The sequence below is a fragment of the Lichenostomus cassidix genome, chromosome 2 (assembly GCF_008360975.1).
Source record: "Lichenostomus cassidix isolate B80296 chromosome 2, HeHo_3.0, whole genome shotgun sequence".
Lineage (NCBI taxonomy): Eukaryota > Metazoa > Chordata > Aves > Passeriformes > Meliphagidae > Lichenostomus > Lichenostomus cassidix.
In genome coordinates, this window is record NC_139482.1 from 43,954,325 (window position 1) to 43,973,168 (window position 18,844).

The window sequence follows — 18,844 nt, forward strand, 5'->3', positions numbered from 1 at the left end:
CCTTTGGCTTTGTCCTCAATTTTTGTGAATCCCTGTCTAGAGCACCTGAGGATTTGCATATGCAAAAAAAGGTCTGGCTGGTAATAAGGCACATGAAAAGTAGGGACTGTGCTGCTGCACCAGGCTGTGATCCTGCTGCTGGGACCCAGGCAGCAGCTGAACTGAAGAGGAGGCAGAGAAGAGGCAGCTGGAGGGATTATCAGTTTTATAGATCTGTTCAGGAAAGAATAAAATGCAGATGCTGACAAATAATGATGAAACAGGTTCCTTGGGTGTAAACATTGTGCAATTACACTGCACACATTATCTTTATTATAAAACTTAAAATATGGTGATGTCTTGTAGGGACAAATAGAACAGAACAAAAAGCTTCAGAAAACCATTGCATTTATCTAGCAATATTTGTACATATAAAATTATAAATATGTATATATACCAGTATATGTGTGTGTATTTTTGTACGTATATACACACATGTGCAAGTAAAGATATCTATCTATATATAGAGATATATATAGATACAGATAGATAGATAGATTGATAGATAGATACATATAGATATATCTATACGAATGGGTAACCATTTATATATAAAAAGCCACTCATTCCAAGTTGGAACAGTAACTGAAAGGTCAACCCCAGTCACATGCTCAAGAGCAGTGACCACAATGGCACATCAGTTGCCAGTTCAAAAAGTTCAAAAATGTTCAAAAAGTTCACTCATGGAGACGTGTGACACCTGACACCCACTATTTTTTCCACTCTTCAGCCTTTTTCCTGGTAATGATGTCTCCATCCATTCCTACAGCACTTGATCATTCCTGTAGGTGCTGTTTCTTGACATCAACAGTGTCATTTCTAGGCTACAGCTTCCAAACCCTTCCAGACAAGAAGCAGCAGGCCCTGGTAGCAGATGGGGAGTCAGGATCATATCCAGATATTAATTCATATTGATTTCACCCAAACACATGGACAGCATTTATTTTTTTGGTTGCTTACCCAATTACTCACTCACTAAGCTCTTTTAGGGCTGAAATTATTGCTCAGATCTGTCAACTGGGAGCCAAACCCTGGCATGACACCTTAAACTAGGGCACCATTTCCCTCCAAAGAGCAGATTCCCACTCCTGCAGTGAGTCCCATCCCTGCTCACAGAGCCAACACACTCTGCAGAGACAAAGGAAGGAGTGGCCAAGTGCCCAGGGTTTGGAGCCATAAACAGCTCTTTTCAGTACTGAGTCTGAAGGGGGAAGGTATGTTTCTAAGGTACCTCTCCATGCTGCTCAGGCAGTATGAGAGTCTGCCTAGGTAATTTCACAAAATAAGCAGGGCAGGATGTGCCAAGGGAAAGGGAGGACGATGCTAAAAAAATACTCTAAAAGGTGAGAATGCCAAAAGCAACCACAATAAAAGCAAAATCAAGCACCCACTTTCATTTTTTGTGTTCTAACAGGCTGCACAAACAGTCCATGGCAGTGGATGCCCACTTAAGGATTTCTCAAACTGGGGTCACCTGTCCAGGATGATAGTTTTGGACATGCAGGTCTACAAGACAGTACCAACAGAAGACAACTGTGAAGACTTTGTGTGCAGAGAGGAGTGCCTGTCCAGGCTGCGCCCACTGAAAGCCCTGTAGTCTTTGCAGTTTGACAGAAAACATGCAGATTTTTTGAAAGCTTCACGGAGATGCTTCCTGAACTTCACACCCACAAAGGCATAGATAACTGGGTTGAGGCAGCAGTGGACAAAGGAGAGAGCCTCAGTCAGCTCTGTGGCTAGGTCTAGCCTTTGGCTTGTCTCGCAGTCGTTGATGATGGACATGTTCCTCAGAGAGTCCAAAAAAAGTGCAATGTTGACAGGGGTCCAGCAGAGGAAGAACACAATGACTACAATAAAAACCAGTTTTATTGCTTTGTACTTGTTCTTGGTATGGCACTTCTGCAGGTTTTTCAAGATGCTGTAGTAGCAGAAAATGAGGACACCAACAGGGATTAGCCACCCCAGGATGTTGACTACAAAATTACTGAAAGTCTTCCAGCCATTGTTGCCATCAGGATAGTGAGGGAGGCACTTAATCTCGTCATTGTCATTCACTTCCTGGAAAAAAATTAAGTCTGGCATTGCTGCTAAAATGGCAACTGCCCAAACAACCAGACTGGTGATAACCCCATGGATAGCTGTCCGAATCCCTTGAGCATGGAGAGAGTGGACAATGGCCAAGTACCTGTCGATGCTCATGATGGTTATGAAGAAGACATTGCTGTAGAAACCAATGAAGTAAATTGAGCTGATGATTTTACACAGTGCATTTCCAAAAGTCCACTGGCCCATGATGGAGTACTGAACCAAGAAGGGCAGGGAGAATATCAAAAGGAGGTCGGAGACAGCCAGGTTCAGCAGATACACGTCAGTCATGGTCTTGATTTTCACAAAGACTGTCAGAATCCAAACAACCAAAGCGTTTCCTATGAGGCCTGTCACAAACAGCACGGAGTACAGCACTGGAAATAAGGTAGATGCAAATGCTGGGATACTTTCAGGATAACAGATGATGTGTAGCCCTGAGTAGTCGAAGGGATATTCATATGCTTCAGAGGAGTGAGGTGTTGGTGATGTGTAACCCACCTGTTCAAGGACAATGAAGTTAATATGACCCAAATTCCACATTTACTCTCTCAGTAAATATACCAGGCACAAGTCAGTTCACACCATGCTGTGTAAGGATGAAACAGCTGTGCTACAGATGTGGTACAGGATGCCAATGAGGAATGAACATGAGTGACTGACCATCCCCTGCAAGACCTAGGATGACATCCTTGCATCAGAGGGGCAGAGGAGATCAAGGAAAATGCAGATGTGGTGGTAGAGGTTATCAGCATCCTCCTGCTGGCTCCATGCTGGGGCATGCCCCACACCTGAGTCCAGGTGAGGTACTGGGGCCAGAGACAGGGAGCATTCCAGCAACAATATGGGCATGGCCAGGAAGCTGAGAGCCCCTGATATGGGTTTTGGGGTCCTATTTTATGTTTCCTTCTGAATGGAAAAAGGGAGCAGGGCTCAGGGAGAAACAGACATGTTAACACTCATCTCCTAAAAGCTTTCTTTTCAGTTAGCTGAGTGCCAGAAATAGGATGCACCAGCAGTAGTGTCATGCCCCCTTCCTGCTCACCAGCCCAGCAGCAACCACCACATCCCTGGGCAGTACCTGTGAGAGCAAACAATGAAAGATGGATAGCAGCCTCCTAGTCAGGATGTCCTCCATAAGACACTCTTAGGATCACCTCTGCCCTCAAGGACAGGCTTCTTCCACAAGCACAGTCTCATCAGCTGAAGCTGAACCTATGCTTGGTTTCTTTCCAGAGAACAGCAATCACACTGATTTCTTCTAAACCCCCATCATCTCCACCAGTACTATGTGTCCCCATGGGAGAAGCTGGACCCCTAAGATGAGCTCCTGACCTCAGTTTGCAGGGGAGCAACCTGGCAGAGAGTGACTCACCAGGATGTCCTCAGAGCCACCGCTGCCCAGCAGGTATGTCAAATTCTGCTCCATAATCCCACACCGTGTCTGAAAGAGTGCCAAAAAACTGTCTTTATATCACATATTTTTAAGAAGCAGGCATAACTTTGCATATATAGGCTGGCAATATTTACCTCCGCTTGTGCTGCAATGTCAAGGCGCAGGAAAGGTCCTCACTGTGGCAGTGCACAGTCCTAAAATAGTTTTTCCTCTGTGTGACCTGTGGTATATTAATGATGTATGAAACCCCAAGACAGTGAGTTCAGCCTCTTTATCTAACACCTACAGCACGGAAATGTCAGCTTTATCTTCTGAATGATCAAAGTTTTCATTTTGAGCATATTCTTAAGTGGAAGAGATCTGAAATTTCCTCCACTTCTTTGAAGTGCTGCCCTCTCCCACCTCTCCCACCTGCATGCCTTGTTCCACCTGCTGTCCCTGCTCTGCAGTTCCAGTGTCTAGGGAGAGAGAAAGTAGTGCTGTCTCTCTGCTGCTCCAAGGGCTTTTGGTGAAGTTTTCTAAAGGTGCTGTCTCTCCTCTGCTGCCAAGAGCCAGCAATGACAAAGGGCACCATGCTTGCGTTAATATTTTCCCTTGGGGGGCACCTTCCCCTGCACCCACCCAACCACAGACAGGAATACCTAAGGAAAACGATCATAGAATTGTAGTCATTTAGGTTGGAAAAGGCATTTAAGATCATAGAGTCCAACTGTAATCCTAACACTGCCAAGTACATTTGACCCTTTCTTCCCAGAACATGCACACTGCAGGATGCTCTCACAGACTAACACTGAAATAAAGCCCTGAACAGCACTGAATTTCCACTAACTCTGCCACATCCCTACTGTGACCTCATCTGGACCCAACTCAGCTTCCGTCCCACAGCTGTCTCTGATCTTCTCCACAACACAAGATATATGGGAAAGAGCAGCATCACTGAGCAACAGGCAACATTACTGAAATTCAGGCAAGTCACGTCACCTTTTTGTTCGTTTTTGAATAAACAGCACCTCATTGGGCGTCAGACCATAGATGTGCTGCCAGAGATCCCCATGTGGAATGGTTTGTTGTCTCTCTCAGATCTTTTGGATGCCCACCTTCATTCACCATATCTCCAAAGTCAGAGGGATAAATCTCAGTGAACCAAGAAAATCTGTAACTATTGTGTGTGTGGCAGTGGATGGTTTTCCTCAGCTGTGGTGGGCAGCGTGATATTAGGTCAACATTTTATGTGTGAGTCAAGCCATGATAGCCAAGCTCTGTTAGGTATTAATTCTTAAAATACCTGAAACTAGAAATTAAAACCAGAAACACACTCTTTTGTTGCAGGCAGTGTTACTGTCAGTGTTGAAGTTGGATCTCCACTGCCCTTATGCAGGTCTAAAATGGCACTCACAACTCTATTAGTGTTAAAGTGGCAAAGAATACACACAGGAGTTATTCAACGTGGAAAAAGATGTATCCACCAAATGGGAATTTCGCAGTTCTGTGCCTCTCATCTCTCATCTCCTAAATAGAGATGACAGAGCATAAGGAGCATCTCCCCAAGACAGTGACCTGAAGGGATGCGGCTCCCTCTGCTGGGCATTCCTACAGAGATGTGTGTGATCAGCGGCGCTGTTTCTTTCACCTCCTCATTCATCATGAGGCTTATTTCAAGGGACAAAACTCTTCTGTAGCAAGACAATAACCTGGAGACTGCTGTTGCCGCCAGGGTTTCACGCTGGATGAACTCTTTCTTGGAATGCATGCCATTTGGCCAATACTGTTGCAGCTTATTTTGCTTCAGAAAACCACAGAAGTATCTGTTGCTGCCCCACCCAAAGACACGGAGGGAAAGGATCCAGCCACACCAACCCCAGGTCTATACAGAAACATTTCAAATACTGGCCAAAGCTGAGCCCACTGGTGATATTGGTAGTGCCTCTGTGATTCAGAAACTCTGTGCAACAGCAGCTGTGCAAGAGTGAGAATTTGTGAGAAAAACGCCCTGCAGACTCCACAGTCAGTGAAGATGGAAGGGAAGGAGGGACTCCAGGCAGTGGAGCAGAGCTTCCTGTGCAACCTGTAGTGACATGTGTTGTCCCTGTATTGGTCCACAGTAGAGCAAGATGTGAGGTAGGGGAGGAAGCACCAGGAGGGAAGGGGATGAGCTGATCCTCTTTTCTGTGAGTTAGCAGGCAAAGTCAGTTAATGAAATAAAAGGCAGTCACTCACCCAAGGAGGGAACCGCTTACCGAGAGGAGCTTGCCAAGGGGAAGAGGGAGTCCATAATGAAGTGCTTCTGCTAGCCTGTGTGTTGCATTTTCTCGGAGAAGTATATTCTCCCTTTCTTCAGGGGCTGCCACGAGGCAAAAGGAGCACAGGAGAGGAAGTGGTTTGTGCATATGGCTACTGCTGCACCCAAGGTTTTCTTCCTGGGAGCAGCTGGAGCATGAAGTTCTGCATGTGTCATTCCTTACTTGGCAGGCCAGATTCTTAGAAAAGCAGCTTGCTCCTCCCAGCCTCCTCTGGCTTCATTGTTGATAAGCAGTGTCTGGCTCTGCTGGCACAGTGAAGTCACTGTCTCAGGGCCAGCACAGGTCTCGGCATTTCGGCACTTCACTTCCTCAATGCTCTGGAAACCCAGCCTTCCTCTGCTCTGCGCCCAGGATGCGGATGAACAAGTGGAAACACTAGCGGTAGGGGTAAGGAGGTGTCAGTGAGCAACTCAGCTTTCTGAACAACACAGTGTCCACAAGAAGCTGGTTTTGTGGGGAAGTGGGAGGTGTGAACTGAGGGGAGACATGAAAGCTGCCGGTTATGAACTGACCATTCCCACTGCTCACGTCGGACAGAGCATGCTGGGGCTCAGGTGCTGGATACTTCAGAAGGACATGGAACTGTTGGAGCAAGTCCAGATGAGGCCACGAAGTTGGTCAGAGGACTGGAGCCTCCTGCCCTATGAAGACAGGCTGAGAGCATTGGGGCTGCTCAGCCTGGAGAAAAGAAGGTCCTGTGGAAACCACATAGCAACCTCCCAGTATCTGAAGGGGGCCTACAGGGAAGCCAGAGGGGGACTCTTCATCAGGAAGTACAGTGATAGGACAGGAGTAGTGGGCATAAATTGAAAGAGAGGTTAGATACTCAGAAGAATTTTTATTCTGTGAGGGTGACGAGACACTGGAACAGGTTGTCCAGAGAAGCTGTCCTTGCCCCATCCCTGGCAGTGTTTGAGCCAGGGTTGGACAAGGCCTTGAGCAATGTGGTCTAGCGGGAGGCGTCTCTGCCCATAGTAGTGGGGCTGGGCATAGATGGACCTTCAGGTCCATTCCAACCCCTTAACATTCTACGATTCTATGCAGAGCGGCCAAAAGCCGTGACGAGCACGGGGGCAGAGGCGGCTGGGGGCGGAGCGCCGCTGCTCACCCCCGGCTGTCCCGGCGGAGCAGGGCCGCGGCAGGCGAAGGGTTACGGCAGCCGCATGCGCCGGGCGGGGCGGGCTCGGGGCTCGGGGCTGGGCCTGGCGCCGCGCTCCCGGGCTGCGGGCGGCGCTGGGATGCCGGGCCGGGAGCCGGAGGTACGGCCGCGCCGACCGGGCCGCTGCCCGGGGCCTCCTCGCTCTCTCTGCCGAGGGGAGCCCGCGGGCAGCGTCCCTTCGGGAGGCGGGGGGAACTCGCTGCGCCGCTTGCGCTGCTGCGTGGCGCTCCGCGGCCTCGGGGCAGCGCGGGGATGGCGGTGCGGGTCCAGCCCGTGACGGTGCGGCCGGGGGAGCTCGGGGGAACCACTGCTGGCTTGGAGTGTGCCCCGCACGGCTGCTAATCTGTCCGTGTTTCTAATCTGCCGTGATTCTGCTGCGCCGAGGGGCGCAGAAACTCGTCATTCATTAGCAAACACCGTTATATGTGTGTAATATTAAAAAAACCACTCGAAACACCAAAAAATCTTCTCCCTGCCGCGGGCTTAGTGCCTCCTGCTTTAATATTTCCCGAGAAGTGCGGGAGCCGGCCGCCACTGTGGATAAGAAAGGCAGCCTGAGCTGAGCAGGCCGTGCCGTGCTTTGGGTGCATTTGGGCCAGGTTTGGGTCTGGGCAGCTCTCCCTGCCAGTGCCTGTGACACCGAGGGGACCTTGCTGTGCAGGGTGGCAGGGAAGGGCTGGAGGTGTTGCCAGAAGAGGTGGATGGGATTGGGGCAAAGGAAGGGGTGGGTGGTGGGAAGGGGACACCTATTTCCTTTGGCATGGCAAACGATAAACAAAGGCTACTAATACATTTGAGGCTCAGAATACTCTTTCCAACCACTGAATTTCAAGGAGATTCCAGAACAATCTCCCAGGAAAAGCAGAGGGACCAAAACCCACAAATAAGTCTGGAAAAGCTTCCTGTGCCCAAAGCATCTGTTCCTTAACATCTGGGATCAGCTCACCTTCCTTTTCTATAGCATGTGACATATCAGCTGAAATATTTCCTCTTAATTAAACGGCCATTTAAAGCTCTATTCTGCCTCTTCCAGATGCATCCAGTCCTAAAGGCCTTTGTGTGTGGCTCCATCAGTGGCACTTGTTCCACGCTTCTCTTCCAACCCCTAGACCTGCTGAAAACACGCCTGCAAACTCTGCAGCCTGCTGTGAATAGGTGAGAGGGTGGGGATGTGTGTGCATGGAGGGCGTGGGGGTGCTCCACCACAGGCGTCTGGCTTATTTGCTGGCTGGGGCTTGGAGTCCAGGGTTGTAATTTGGGAAAGCAGAGTCTTTATAATAGAGAACGTATGTTTTTATATCATGGAGAAGGATTGATATTTTGCTTCAGAAAAGTGAAAGTGTCTGTGGTTGTGAATGCTGCTAGAATAACTTGTAACCTCAACATTTGTTCTCATCTGAGAGACTGGTGTTTGCTGGAGTGGCTACCATGCAGTTTCATGGGGGATCCTCTGCCTGAAAAGAGTACTACTGTGTGGTTGTCAGATAATTTTTCATGTGTGCAGCTGCTCCCATTTGCTTGGTATAGTCAACCTATAATCTGCTGCTGCTAACAAAGGGAATGAGCAACTAAAAACGCTAATGGGAGAGGCCTCTAATGTGTGTTACAAGTTGTGAGAAACAGAAGGTGGTGGAGAAGCCCTGGAAAGAGCAGCCAAAAAAAGCAGACTGAGATGAGAAAGAGCACTTTGGAGATGCTGGCGTAGTGCACAGAGATACAAATGAAAGGGGTGGTTATGGAATGGATCTACCAAGGAGCAGAAGCAGGTCATTTCTGCAGTTCCTGTCTTGTCTTTCTTTCAGGTCCAATCGTGCTGGGATGGTAACATTGCTCTTTAGGGTTGTTCGTACTGAGAGTATTCTGGGGCTCTGGAAAGGTGTCTCTCCAGTAAGTGGCTGTTTTAACCCTGACTTTTAAAAATAAGTAGATGAATAAACTTACTGTATATTGCTAATTATGTCTGCCTGAATTTAAATATCCAAGTCGTGTGCAATTATTAATGAAATCACATTATTTAGATTACATCCTATTTTAAGGAGTTAATGTGAATTTCACTGATTTGGTTAGGGCAGTCCCTGTGGTTTTACAGTCCTGAGCAGCTGAATACTTGACTGCTTTTGCAAATGTGGGGTGACAACTGCATGAACATCATTTTGGTTTAGAATATCTTGTTCTAGAAAAGTGACATTGAGGAATGCATTAAATCCTGGCATCATTTGAATAATTTGTCTGTCATCATTTGAATCATTTGTGTGTCGTGCCATAAATTATTTCAACCTTATCTTCTCTCCTCAGCATGTTAGCTTTGGTGATATTTTTGTTTTCTACAAAGCTTTCTGTCAAGTTTAACAGCCTCAGAAATGTTCTGTAGTATATTTTGTCTTACGTAAGCTTTTTCTTTCTTCATCTGCTTCTGTTTCTTCTAAAGTCCTTTGCAAGATGTATTCCTGGGGTTGGGATTTACTTCAGCACTTTGTACATGATGAAGCAAAAGTTTCTTGTGGACCGTTCACCCACAGCCCTGGAGTCTGTCTTTCTGGGTGCCACTGCTCGTGCAATTTCTGGGATTTGCATGCTGCCAGTGACTGTAGTGAAGACCCGATATGAGGTATGACTTTCCAAGCAGTCTCCCGTTAATGGTATCACACACCTTCCTTGTGGTGCAAAATAAATCCTTCTGCCTGGAGAAGGTTGTCACCACTTGGGTAGAGCTAGGGATGTAGTCCTGATTTCATCTCAGTTCACACATTGTGAAGGAAATGCTGCACACTGATAATTAGGCAACAAGATGAAATAGAATTCACGCTCAGATTTATAAGATTCAGTTGCGTACAATGTTTTTGTAGCATCTTTCATATTTTACCTTTCTGAAGGATTGTTTTAAAGGCTGAGGTAGGTGAAACCCAATTTTGCCTTGGGTTTTTCCTCTGTGTTGCTGTCTTGAGCATCACATTAAGTTCACACTACCATTTGTTCAGATATTATGCCCTCAGGGTGTGTGTAAGGCTTCTCAACTTGTGCCTGGCACATGGATGACTGACCTTTTTCTGCCCTTGCAGAGTGGAAGATTTGGCTATGGGAGTGTATATGGAGCCCTGAAGAATATCTATCAGACAGAAGGGGCTCGTGGCATGTTCAGTGGGCTCACGGCAACACTGCTGCGGGATGCACCCTTCTCCGGCATCTACCTGATGTTCTACACACAGACCAAAAACCTCACACCTCAGCGTAAGGCTGAATGTTGGAGGCTGGAGTGGAAAAATGTTCCTCTTTTCAGATCTTGCCCTGCAGCTGACAGCCTGCATGCTCTGCTTATTGCCCTTCACTTCAATAGTTAAATTAGTCTCCTGTAGGGCTTTAGGTGAGACACATTTGCCTGTGGAGAACTGTGGACCTGAGGTCAGTGTAGAAATGGAGACTGGCCCTAAACTGATTGATTGTCTTTATGAAGACTGGTGTGTAAGTGGGTTAGTGAACAGGTGAAAGAGAAGGTGTCTTCAGCACTGCTTGCTGCTTCTGCTTGTCTTGCATACTGTTCAGTTTCCACTAAACTGGTGCTTCTGTGATATTAGAACTCACTGGGGCAGCATTTGTACAATTTTTTCTGTTCTGATTTTCTGTCAAATTCAGTTTCCCAGCAAGCAAGGCATTTCAATAGGGTTATCTTTTGACTAGTAACCCCTTTTCTCCTTGAAAGGTTTCTCTAGCTGCATGGATTTTAACTTCTCTTAGACTCTGATGTCAATTTAATCATTTAAGAGCTGTCACTTTGTGACGCAGCACGAGTGTTCCTGGCCTATATGGTGTCTGAGGAGTGTGTTCCTTTGCTCTGTTGCAGACCAGCTGGATCCGGTGCTCGTACCCTTGCTGAATTTTGGCTGTGGGATCTTTGCGGGAATCTTGGCCTCTCTGGCAACACAGCCTGCTGATGTCATCAAAACATATATGCAGCTGTCACCCCAAAAGTACCACAGGACAAGCCAGACCATTGCCTTCATCTACAAGGTGAGGTGAATCCCTTCTAGCATGCCCAATCACACCCTCAGTTCTGATCCCCTTGCTCAAAGCACAGCTATGCTGGGGAAGTTGTTGCCTTTTAAAGGAGGTGAACAAGTGTCAGTGCTTCATCTGCTCTTGCAGTTGGACTATTCAGTGTCAGCATTTTCAAGAGATTGAAGAAGGTAAACAAAGACTATAGTGTGCAGTGTGAAATGCTGGTTTCAGATACAAGCCAACTACAAAATAATTCTTTGCTCTTTGGACACTAGAAGAGAAATAAATGCCAAAATCTTTATCCCAGGAATGGGGTGGAGAAGTACTCAAAGCCCACCTTTCCCTTCCTGCTGTCAGAAGGGCTGATCTTGGCAGGTTTGCTTTGTTTCCATATTGAACTGTATTCCTAAGCAGGAAGCTGTTTATTTGTGTATGCATTTTTATGTACCTTTTTTTTCAAATCAGAGTGGTTTTTTACTTCAGTACTTAGAAATCTCAGTTTTTACAGAATAGCTGAGAGACTTTTGTAAATAATGAAGCTCTCAAACAAAGAGTAGTCATTTTCCTGAAGTGTTTTCACCCCTGCCTTCTCTTTGTTGGACTTGAGTGTGCCTTTCCCTATCTGTTGTCTCCACCTGGCCTTCCTTTTTCCACTTGCTGCTCTTCCTGCTTTCTTGTGTAGCCCTGCAATTGCACAGCGCTACCTGTTCTTCCTAAACACTAAATGCTGTTTAAGCTCAGGTCTTTCAGAGACTGAACTGGGTCTAAGCTGAAGTACATCCTGTGCTCTTCCATGTAATAAACAATGAGCAATTAAAACCCTAGAGGCAGATTGTGATGAATTGCTGTTTATCTCCTGTTGCAGGACTTTGGGTTGGTTGGCTTTTTCCGAGGCGGTGTGCCCCGAGCCCTCAGGCGCACTCTGATGGCAGCAATGGCATGGACGGTGTATGAACAGATGATGGAAAAAATGGGCTTGAAGTCCTGACTGAGTTGCATGAGAAATGACCAGCTTCACTCCTTCTCCTGCTTGCTGTGATCAACTGGCACTGGGAAGTTCCCAGTTCCACAGAGGAATAAGCCTTGCTCAGCCAGGAGGAAGAAAGCCCTTCTGAAACAGGGGATTAGGCCTTTTGGCAAGTAGAGGAAAGGAAGGACCGGACCTTTGCGTTGTTTGCTCAGTGCATTCCAGAAGGACTGCACTTGCAGACTGCCATGGGAAATGGCAGTGTTTTCACAGCCTGGTACTATGCTGAGAAGCCCCCTTTAAAAACAACTCTGTGCTCACCACCTTTATGCAGTGAGACAGTGCTAGAGCAAAAGCGTTTGAGGAGAAAACAGTGATGGCAGAATCTGCCAGCCTGTTCCTTGCTGGTGTGGCCAGAAAGGCCAGAGTGACCACTATCTGATATAGATCCTCCCTCCTCCTAGGCTTTGTTTTCACAGGGGAGCACTTCAGGCCTGGGTGGGAGACTGGATGTGTCTCTTAACACATCTTACTACTGCTTGTATTGCAGTAGTGGGTGGAAGAGAAATGAAGTGCAAAAGAAAAGCTAGAAACATGGTCTCTGCCATCGCTTTTGTGCTGGGTGTGATTGCAGAGAGAGAACTGGAACCTCCTTGCTGTGTTATGTGTTATTATGTGATTGAACATTTTAACACTCTTGAAATATCCTTCTGCCTCCACAGCAGGGTTTGCACAGGAATTAAGAAGCATAAGGCACTTTAGAATTGATTGCTACCAAAGTTGTACTTGTTCTCTGAAAAAAATGCTGCTGGTCTAACTATAGCAGGAACACTCAAATGGATTTGGTTGTGTATTTTTTATGCAGTTGTTATAGAGACCTATTTGCTTCCTATTCCTTATTTGGTAATCCCTGATCAACACCCTCAGTGTGAACTGGTCCTCAGATGTAGCTTTTAGGGCTGTGGCTCATAATGCATAAATGTACAATGGAAACAGATATAGATACTGACACTTCAGATTGCCCTTAAAACAGCTGCTGATTGCATGTGGAGTATGTCTCGGTTTGGAAAGACAAGATTGCTGTTTCTGTAAGCTTACTTCAAAGTTTGAACTCTACGGGTGCTTGGTAATGATCTTTAATTCCCTTAAGGCTCCACACAGACCCTTCGCATTTTCTTTCCTAGCTGATCCATTTCTCTTACCACGTATTCCATGTTTGTGCATCCCTGAGTTTAGGCTCAGAGATAAATACACACTTTTCATCCTCTGTGCCTTCTTACTCTTTCCTACTGTGTTACACAGACCACACAGTGTCCTGGATACAGCCTGCTCCCCTCTTCACTTGTGCCTCTGTGGTGGGATGGGTCCCTTGCAGCTCTGTTAGCATAGCCATGAAGGTGGTGTGGAAGAGTGCATCCTGTTCTGTAGTGTGCCTTGCAGAAAACTTAGCTTTTGCTTTTATTTTCCTAAATGTCTACGGATATTGCAATTCACTTTGGAAGCAGACCACCTGTCTCTATGAAGACGTGACACTGTAGCTGTATGAACAACCAGTGTTACCTACCTGTTGTTTATAAATTTTAGAGTGTATTCTGAGCAATCACAGTGTGCCCTGGCAACTTCCTGAGTGCAAGAGTAGATAGAGAGGATGTGGGTTGTTAAAGGTGTTCTTTACCAGATTTCAACTCCAAGAAGGTCTGATGACTGATGTAAAGGTTGAGTAAAGTGTAAGGGGACAGGCACGAGGCTTGGAAGGTGCTGCCTGTTTTCAGACTCAGCCCATCTGTGAGGGGAGGCTGGTGCTCTGCAGTGCAGGAGGATCCCATGTGCACATGTCTATTGTTAACAATTGAGCCCTGCATTAAATCAGGCATGTGGCACATCATTTGCTCAATCCTAAATATGAACATCTGTTCCTTTCTTTTGCTGATCCTTCTACCCTTAGTGACCTGAACTTGTGAGAGTGCATGAAACCATGGTAACTGCACATCCTGCTTGTTTGTTATCCTGAGCATTACTGTCACTGAGAGCTGGAGAACCAAGTCTAGGGTTGCTGACCTGGCAGAATATGGTGGCAATTAAATGAGTTACCTCATTTTAGTCCCCTATGCATGGGATCAAACCAACATTGTGCTGGGAGCCTGAATTTATATGGGGTTCTCTAAATCTGGCCTGTGAGTTGGATCTGTTCATTATCCTGGGCTGTAGTAGTCAAGTGTGGGTGTGTGGAGTCACCTGCAAGGTGCTGCACACATATTTTGTTCCTGATTTAGCAATGGCAAAGCAATGTGCAACCAGTGCACACAGAAACTTAAGCTCTTAAAGATGAGGCAAGCAAGCAAAGAATGCCAGGTAATACATTCCCCTTTGTGGAGAATGAGGTGGTATTTTGTTGCTGGAGTAGAGTGAAAAACTACATGATTTTTGCCTTGTGGATTAACCTGGGCTCCTCTGAATTTAAGAAACAGAGAACCTAAACTGCACTGTGTTTCGTCTACCATTGGTGCTGCAAATGCAAAAACGTACCTACCTGAGAGCTGGGGAGAATGAATTCTGCACTGCGAGTTTGTTGTTTGTTTTTCTTTGTTATTTCTTTTGTCAGGTGTCATATATGGGGGAGGGTAAAGCCTGAAGTTCTGCTTTACTCTGTTCTGAAAGCTTTATCACATAGGCAAGCACAAGACTTTCTCAGCTCTGATCCTTACTATCCTTCACCCTTTTCCCCTTCAAAAACGTTCTGTTTCTAAAGTGATTAATTTTAATTAATTGAAGTTACTCCTTGATAGCTATTGCAAATCAAGGCAGTCAAGTATGTGGACTTGAAGTTTAGATATATTCCCCTTGAGGTTTAATGCTTCCAGTTAGCAACAAATGGTCACTGTACAGCCTAAATGCAAAGTTAATCAAAATATTTCTACAGAGGTGCTTAGTCACCTACCTGCATCATGCCAGCAATTCAACACTAACAATCTTGTCAGATAATCATTCCCAAAGGCATCTTAGTTTGGATTCCAGAGACAGGGGTGTGATACCTTCAATGCACAGCAGGATAGCAGTTGGATCCATCTTGGACTGACCTCTGTTGCTGGCAGTGCATTGTTAGTGAAGGTGCACTGTCTCTGCTTGCCCCTGCAGCTGTGGCTAGGAGCACAACTGGCTGGCATGTTAAGGTAGGTGGTATTTAAGTGAGTTGTAAGGACATAAGAGAAATAGTCTGATTATTTATGCTTTAGAAACTTCATGTCTCCATTCTTCCTGTGTGATGATTTGTTTGGGTTTTTCTGTTCTTGGTGTTTTAAACAGAACTGGAGCTTTAGAACATTGCATAGCTTTGAGTATTGTGAGTGTTCATGTGTCTATATAAAATATTTATGTGAGAAAGTGTATTATATATTTCTATTAAAAACTGGTTGCTAAAATGAAGGATGTAATGTCTTCAGTGTTTCTTTACAAAAGCAAACAAACAAGTCCCAAACCAATCAATTGCACAAGGGGTGGGATGGAATAGAGGCTTAAGAAGGCAAAAGAAGTTTCCCAAGGGAACAGGACTGTTGCATGTGTTCAGAGCTCATACAAGCCAGTGAATACTCTCTTTTTCTGTGGTGTATAATATGCACAGACTGTGCTAGTACAACCTAAATCAACTTCACTTAAATGGAAAAAACCACATAGCAGTGGGAAATCTTGTGTTTTGCACAGCTTCCTCTGCCTGCCTGCTGTGTGTAAAAACAGATGGAAATTGAATCCCTGCACTAGCTGGTGAAATACCTGCCTTCAGGACAGTGGGGTTTTAAGCTCTTTGGGGAGAAACAATTTTTAATCTGCTGATCAGGTCTTTGCTGCTCGGGCAGTCTGATCCCAGGAGGGGACCAGAAATTGTGTCTGGGACACAATCATCACCTGCAATGCATAATGCAAGGGGATGCTGGATTGCTGGGGTCTCCTCTTGCTATCATAGTATTGTCCTGGGATTCAGTAGCAGGCAGGTTGTGCTAAGCAAAAAGTTGTTGATACTGAGATATATACACATCCAGATGTGAAGATCCCAAACCTTTTCTTGCTTAGACAATACATTCTCACATGGAGCAATTTTCATGGAGGGTTATCTGTGTGCAACAGACCTACCAGACAGTCCTGAGGTGCAGCCTTGTGCCAGCTGAACCTGAATTGCTTGTGCAGGTTCCTGATAGTAAGTTAGGCCTGGGATAGTGCCTGCTCCTGCACACAGGGCTCCCCAGAACTCTCCTGCTGCTTTGGAGAACCACCTGCTGAGTAGAGGGTGTTGCTGTCCATGCTGCTGACAGCTGCCCCAGCTGTGAGAAGAGATAGCAGACAAGCTCCCTAACCCTTCTGGGTGGTAGAAGGTGGGGAAGATGAAAAATTTAAAGGCACTGTGCTTGTAACAAAACCATTGAGTTACAGATCTCCCTTTCACGTTAAAAATGGGCAAACACTTTGCTTGTGTTTTAAATTTTTTATGTTATGTGCCATTCATAAGCACTGACACCAGAACTGAGCAGAAAGAATTCCTCATCCCACACAGACACATACATGTGTCTACTTTTGGAAACTCCATGTGGAACTATTGAATATGCCTATCCCTTGTAGCTCGGGTGCTCATTTCAAAATAGCAAGCTGGTTTTCCACATTGCGCTGTTTCTTAATTTGCAATTTTGTCACTCTGAAATGTTTTAGGAGTTTTCATCATACTGCATTAAGGAGTTTTAGTAAAAATGACACAGTCCCAGTAAGAGGTTGAAATGAGACCTCTGCAAGTTTTGTAACAGGTTTTAGGCAATTCTACCTTTGTAGAACAAGAAATAAGAAGAGAAGAGATTTTACAAAGTATGTTTTACCAAAACATGTTAAGAAGTAACAACAAACCTTTGAAACACAAACCAAAATGGAGTTTACAGGGAAGCACCGTAACATTAGTGCAGTTTCACTGAATGTGGGTTGATCTCTGTAGGTCTTCTCTAGGGGTGCCTCACCACCTCTTGGGTGGTGCCCACCGTCATGTTTAGTAGGAAGAAACTGCCCAAATAGCTTTTTGCTTGAGCCTATTCCCCAGACACACAAATCAACCCCTTCATCACAGGAGCTGTTGTGGCAGCACAGAATGTTTCCTCTGCAGCCTTGTGAGGAGCCCTCTCTCCCAGCACTGGGGCTCCTGGTGGAGCCCCCAACTCAGAGGCTTCTGGCAAGGACAGCTACACTTCCCTTGCCACCCGGGCTGGCTCTCTGGGAGATGCTTTTTCAGGGGCTTTGTGACCACCCCAGGCACCTGCTCAAGGTTCTCAGTGCACCACCCAAAGGCTGGTGGTAGCCACATGATGCTTCTCTCTGCACCTGTGGGCCCCAAGTCTCCTCGGTACTGCAGGAGGACCAGTGGCTCAAACCCCTTTCCTTGGGTTTGCTTGCTGCAGAGGAAGGCTGTTCCCAGGGCCTGCCCTCAGCTCTGTCTGTAATTGTGTAACAGATTTCAGTGTGAACTTTAGACCAGGGAAACCTTGTCTGAAACATGTGATAAGATAGATACACTTTCACCTGATGGACATGGCCATTAATAACAGATTTATTTTAAACTGTCTCAGAACATAGATAAAAAATAAAGCAAGCTTTTAGGTTACTTAAGGAAATAATTGGAAATACTTCACTGTCAAGCTTTAGCATGACTTTTCCAAGGCATCTCATGGGCTGTAGGCCTCATGGTCTACCAGAAAGGGCCCAAAGTGTAACAAGAAATAAGTATTAGAGATGCCAGAGGAGTCTGGAATGCTTACCAGTGGCACTGTTTTGGTAACACCATATTACTGCAATATTCATTACTTGATTTCCAACCATTATGTTCAAAGACACTTTTAATACAGTTGGGTTTCAACTGTGTGCAAAATAGCTCTCCAGACTAAATCCATTGCACAGACCATGGTAACATCACCACCACCCTCCCTCTTCCCTCTCAAACTAATTCTCACACTGCTCCTGTTAGGAGAGACACAGGCTGTACATAGCCCATCGGGTCAGCTCTCACTCTCCACAGTGCACTTATCAAAGTGCCACAGATGTCTATAATCTCTCAGGCAATAATAGTTCATGCTCTTGCTGAGAGCTCTAGCCTGTTGGTGAGTTTCATTTTACCTACTTTGTCACCACCATGTGACAAAAGTTTGAATTACTCTTACTGAATATTCTAAAGGTGATCTGGTAATCTTGCTAAATAACACCATCTAATTAGCATGCAGAAAAGAAGAATAGAGAGCCATTTTCCAGGAGACAAAGAAGATACATGAGATGATGATGTAACCTGCTACTTAAGCAATCGTCCCCCAGAGTAATTCAGGGCTCAGACATCAAAAAGGGGCTGTCAGGAGAGTCCAGGCCCAGTCACACTGCTGTGGTTATATGAGGTTAAAATAGAGGAGAGAAAACTAAAGGAGCACTGTTGTTAGAAAGATGTGAAGATGAATTATTACTTGCAGAAGGCACTGGCAATAGTGTTTGCACAGTCCAGAATTGTATCCAGATCTTGATGATAGTAGGCATAGTAAAGTAAGTATCACTACTTTTTTTCCCAAGAAAATCCATTCTCAGGCCTGTGTCTGCTTCTAGAATAGGACAAGGAAGATGAGAAAGATGGTGAAGACTCTTAAATCTTGTCACTTTCTGTTGTTTCTTAAAAGCAAACAATAACAAAAAAACCTAAACCCCAAACCCAGCAACACACACAAAAAAGGGGCAGGTACCACACAAATTTCTACTGCAGAACAAGGATGTGTAAGTTCAGTATCAATTTCATGTGCTTTTAATGTCATTTCTGCAAAGGACAGGGACAGTCTTGGCTGCCCAAGCTCTCCCATGTGGTGCCAGAGTAGTGTCCCTGCAGGGAGGGGGAATGTGGGTGCAGG

At 45.8% G+C, this 18,844-nt stretch overlaps 2 protein-coding genes across 5 annotated transcripts; one reads left to right on the top strand and one right to left on the bottom strand.

The window, feature by feature from the left end:
- Positions 1 to 280: 280 nt before the first annotated feature.
- On the bottom strand, positions 281 to 6,027 carry LOC146441263 (C-C chemokine receptor type 8-like). Of its 2 annotated transcripts, XM_085051312.1 has the most exons (4): positions 4,502 to 6,027; positions 3,655 to 3,740; positions 3,500 to 3,568; positions 281 to 2,625 (listed from the first exon to the last, which is right to left on the bottom strand). In XM_085051312.1, exons 3-4 carry the CDS (start codon positions 3,551 to 3,553, stop codon positions 1,546 to 1,548), a joined length of 1,134 nt encoding a protein of 377 aa, XP_084907438.1. In that variant the 5' UTR covers positions 3,554 to 3,568; positions 3,655 to 3,740; positions 4,502 to 6,027; the 3' UTR covers positions 281 to 1,545. The 2 variants fall into 2 exon arrangements, with proteins under 2 accessions (XP_084907438.1, XP_084907439.1); XM_085051313.1 differs by lacking the exon at positions 4,502 to 6,027 and having other exon boundaries at positions 3,655 to 3,926.
- A 44-nt stretch (positions 6,028 to 6,071) lies between these two features.
- Positions 6,072 to 15,362, top strand: SLC25A38 (solute carrier family 25 member 38). Of its 3 annotated transcripts, none has more exons than XM_085051316.1 (7): positions 6,072 to 6,207; positions 8,013 to 8,134; positions 8,782 to 8,866; positions 9,408 to 9,587; positions 10,039 to 10,207; positions 10,818 to 10,984; positions 11,838 to 15,362. In XM_085051316.1, exons 1-7 carry the CDS (start codon positions 6,133 to 6,135, stop codon positions 11,958 to 11,960), a joined length of 921 nt encoding a protein of 306 aa, XP_084907442.1. In that variant the 5' UTR covers positions 6,072 to 6,132; the 3' UTR covers positions 11,961 to 15,362. The 3 variants fall into 3 exon arrangements, with proteins under 3 accessions (XP_084907442.1, XP_084907441.1, XP_084907443.1); XM_085051315.1 differs by lacking the exon at positions 6,072 to 6,207 and adding an exon at positions 6,955 to 7,079; XM_085051317.1 differs by lacking the exon at positions 6,072 to 6,207 and having other exon boundaries at positions 8,061 to 8,134; positions 8,507 to 8,866.
- The last annotated feature ends 3,482 nt before the right edge of the window (positions 15,363 to 18,844 follow it).

Excerpts from the sequence above, each read along its gene's own strand:
- LOC146441263 (XM_085051312.1), bottom strand. The coding sequence starts at position 3,553 with ATGGAGCAGAATTTGACATACCTGCTGGGCAGCGGTGGCTCTGAGGAC. Across the intron at positions 2,626-3,499 it reads GTGGCTCTGAGGACATCCTG|GTGGGTTACACATCACCAAC; the intron begins GTGAGTCACTCT and ends GTCCTTGAACAG.
- SLC25A38 (XM_085051315.1), top strand. The coding sequence starts at position 6,984 with ATGCGCCGGGCGGGGCGGGCTCGGGGCTCGGGGCTGGGCCTGGCGCCG. Across the intron at positions 8,867-9,407 it reads TCTGGAAAGGTGTCTCTCCA|TCCTTTGCAAGATGTATTCC; the intron begins GTAAGTGGCTGT and ends TTTCTTCTAAAG. Across the intron at positions 10,208-10,817 it reads CAAAAACCTCACACCTCAGC|ACCAGCTGGATCCGGTGCTC; the intron begins GTAAGGCTGAAT and ends GCTCTGTTGCAG.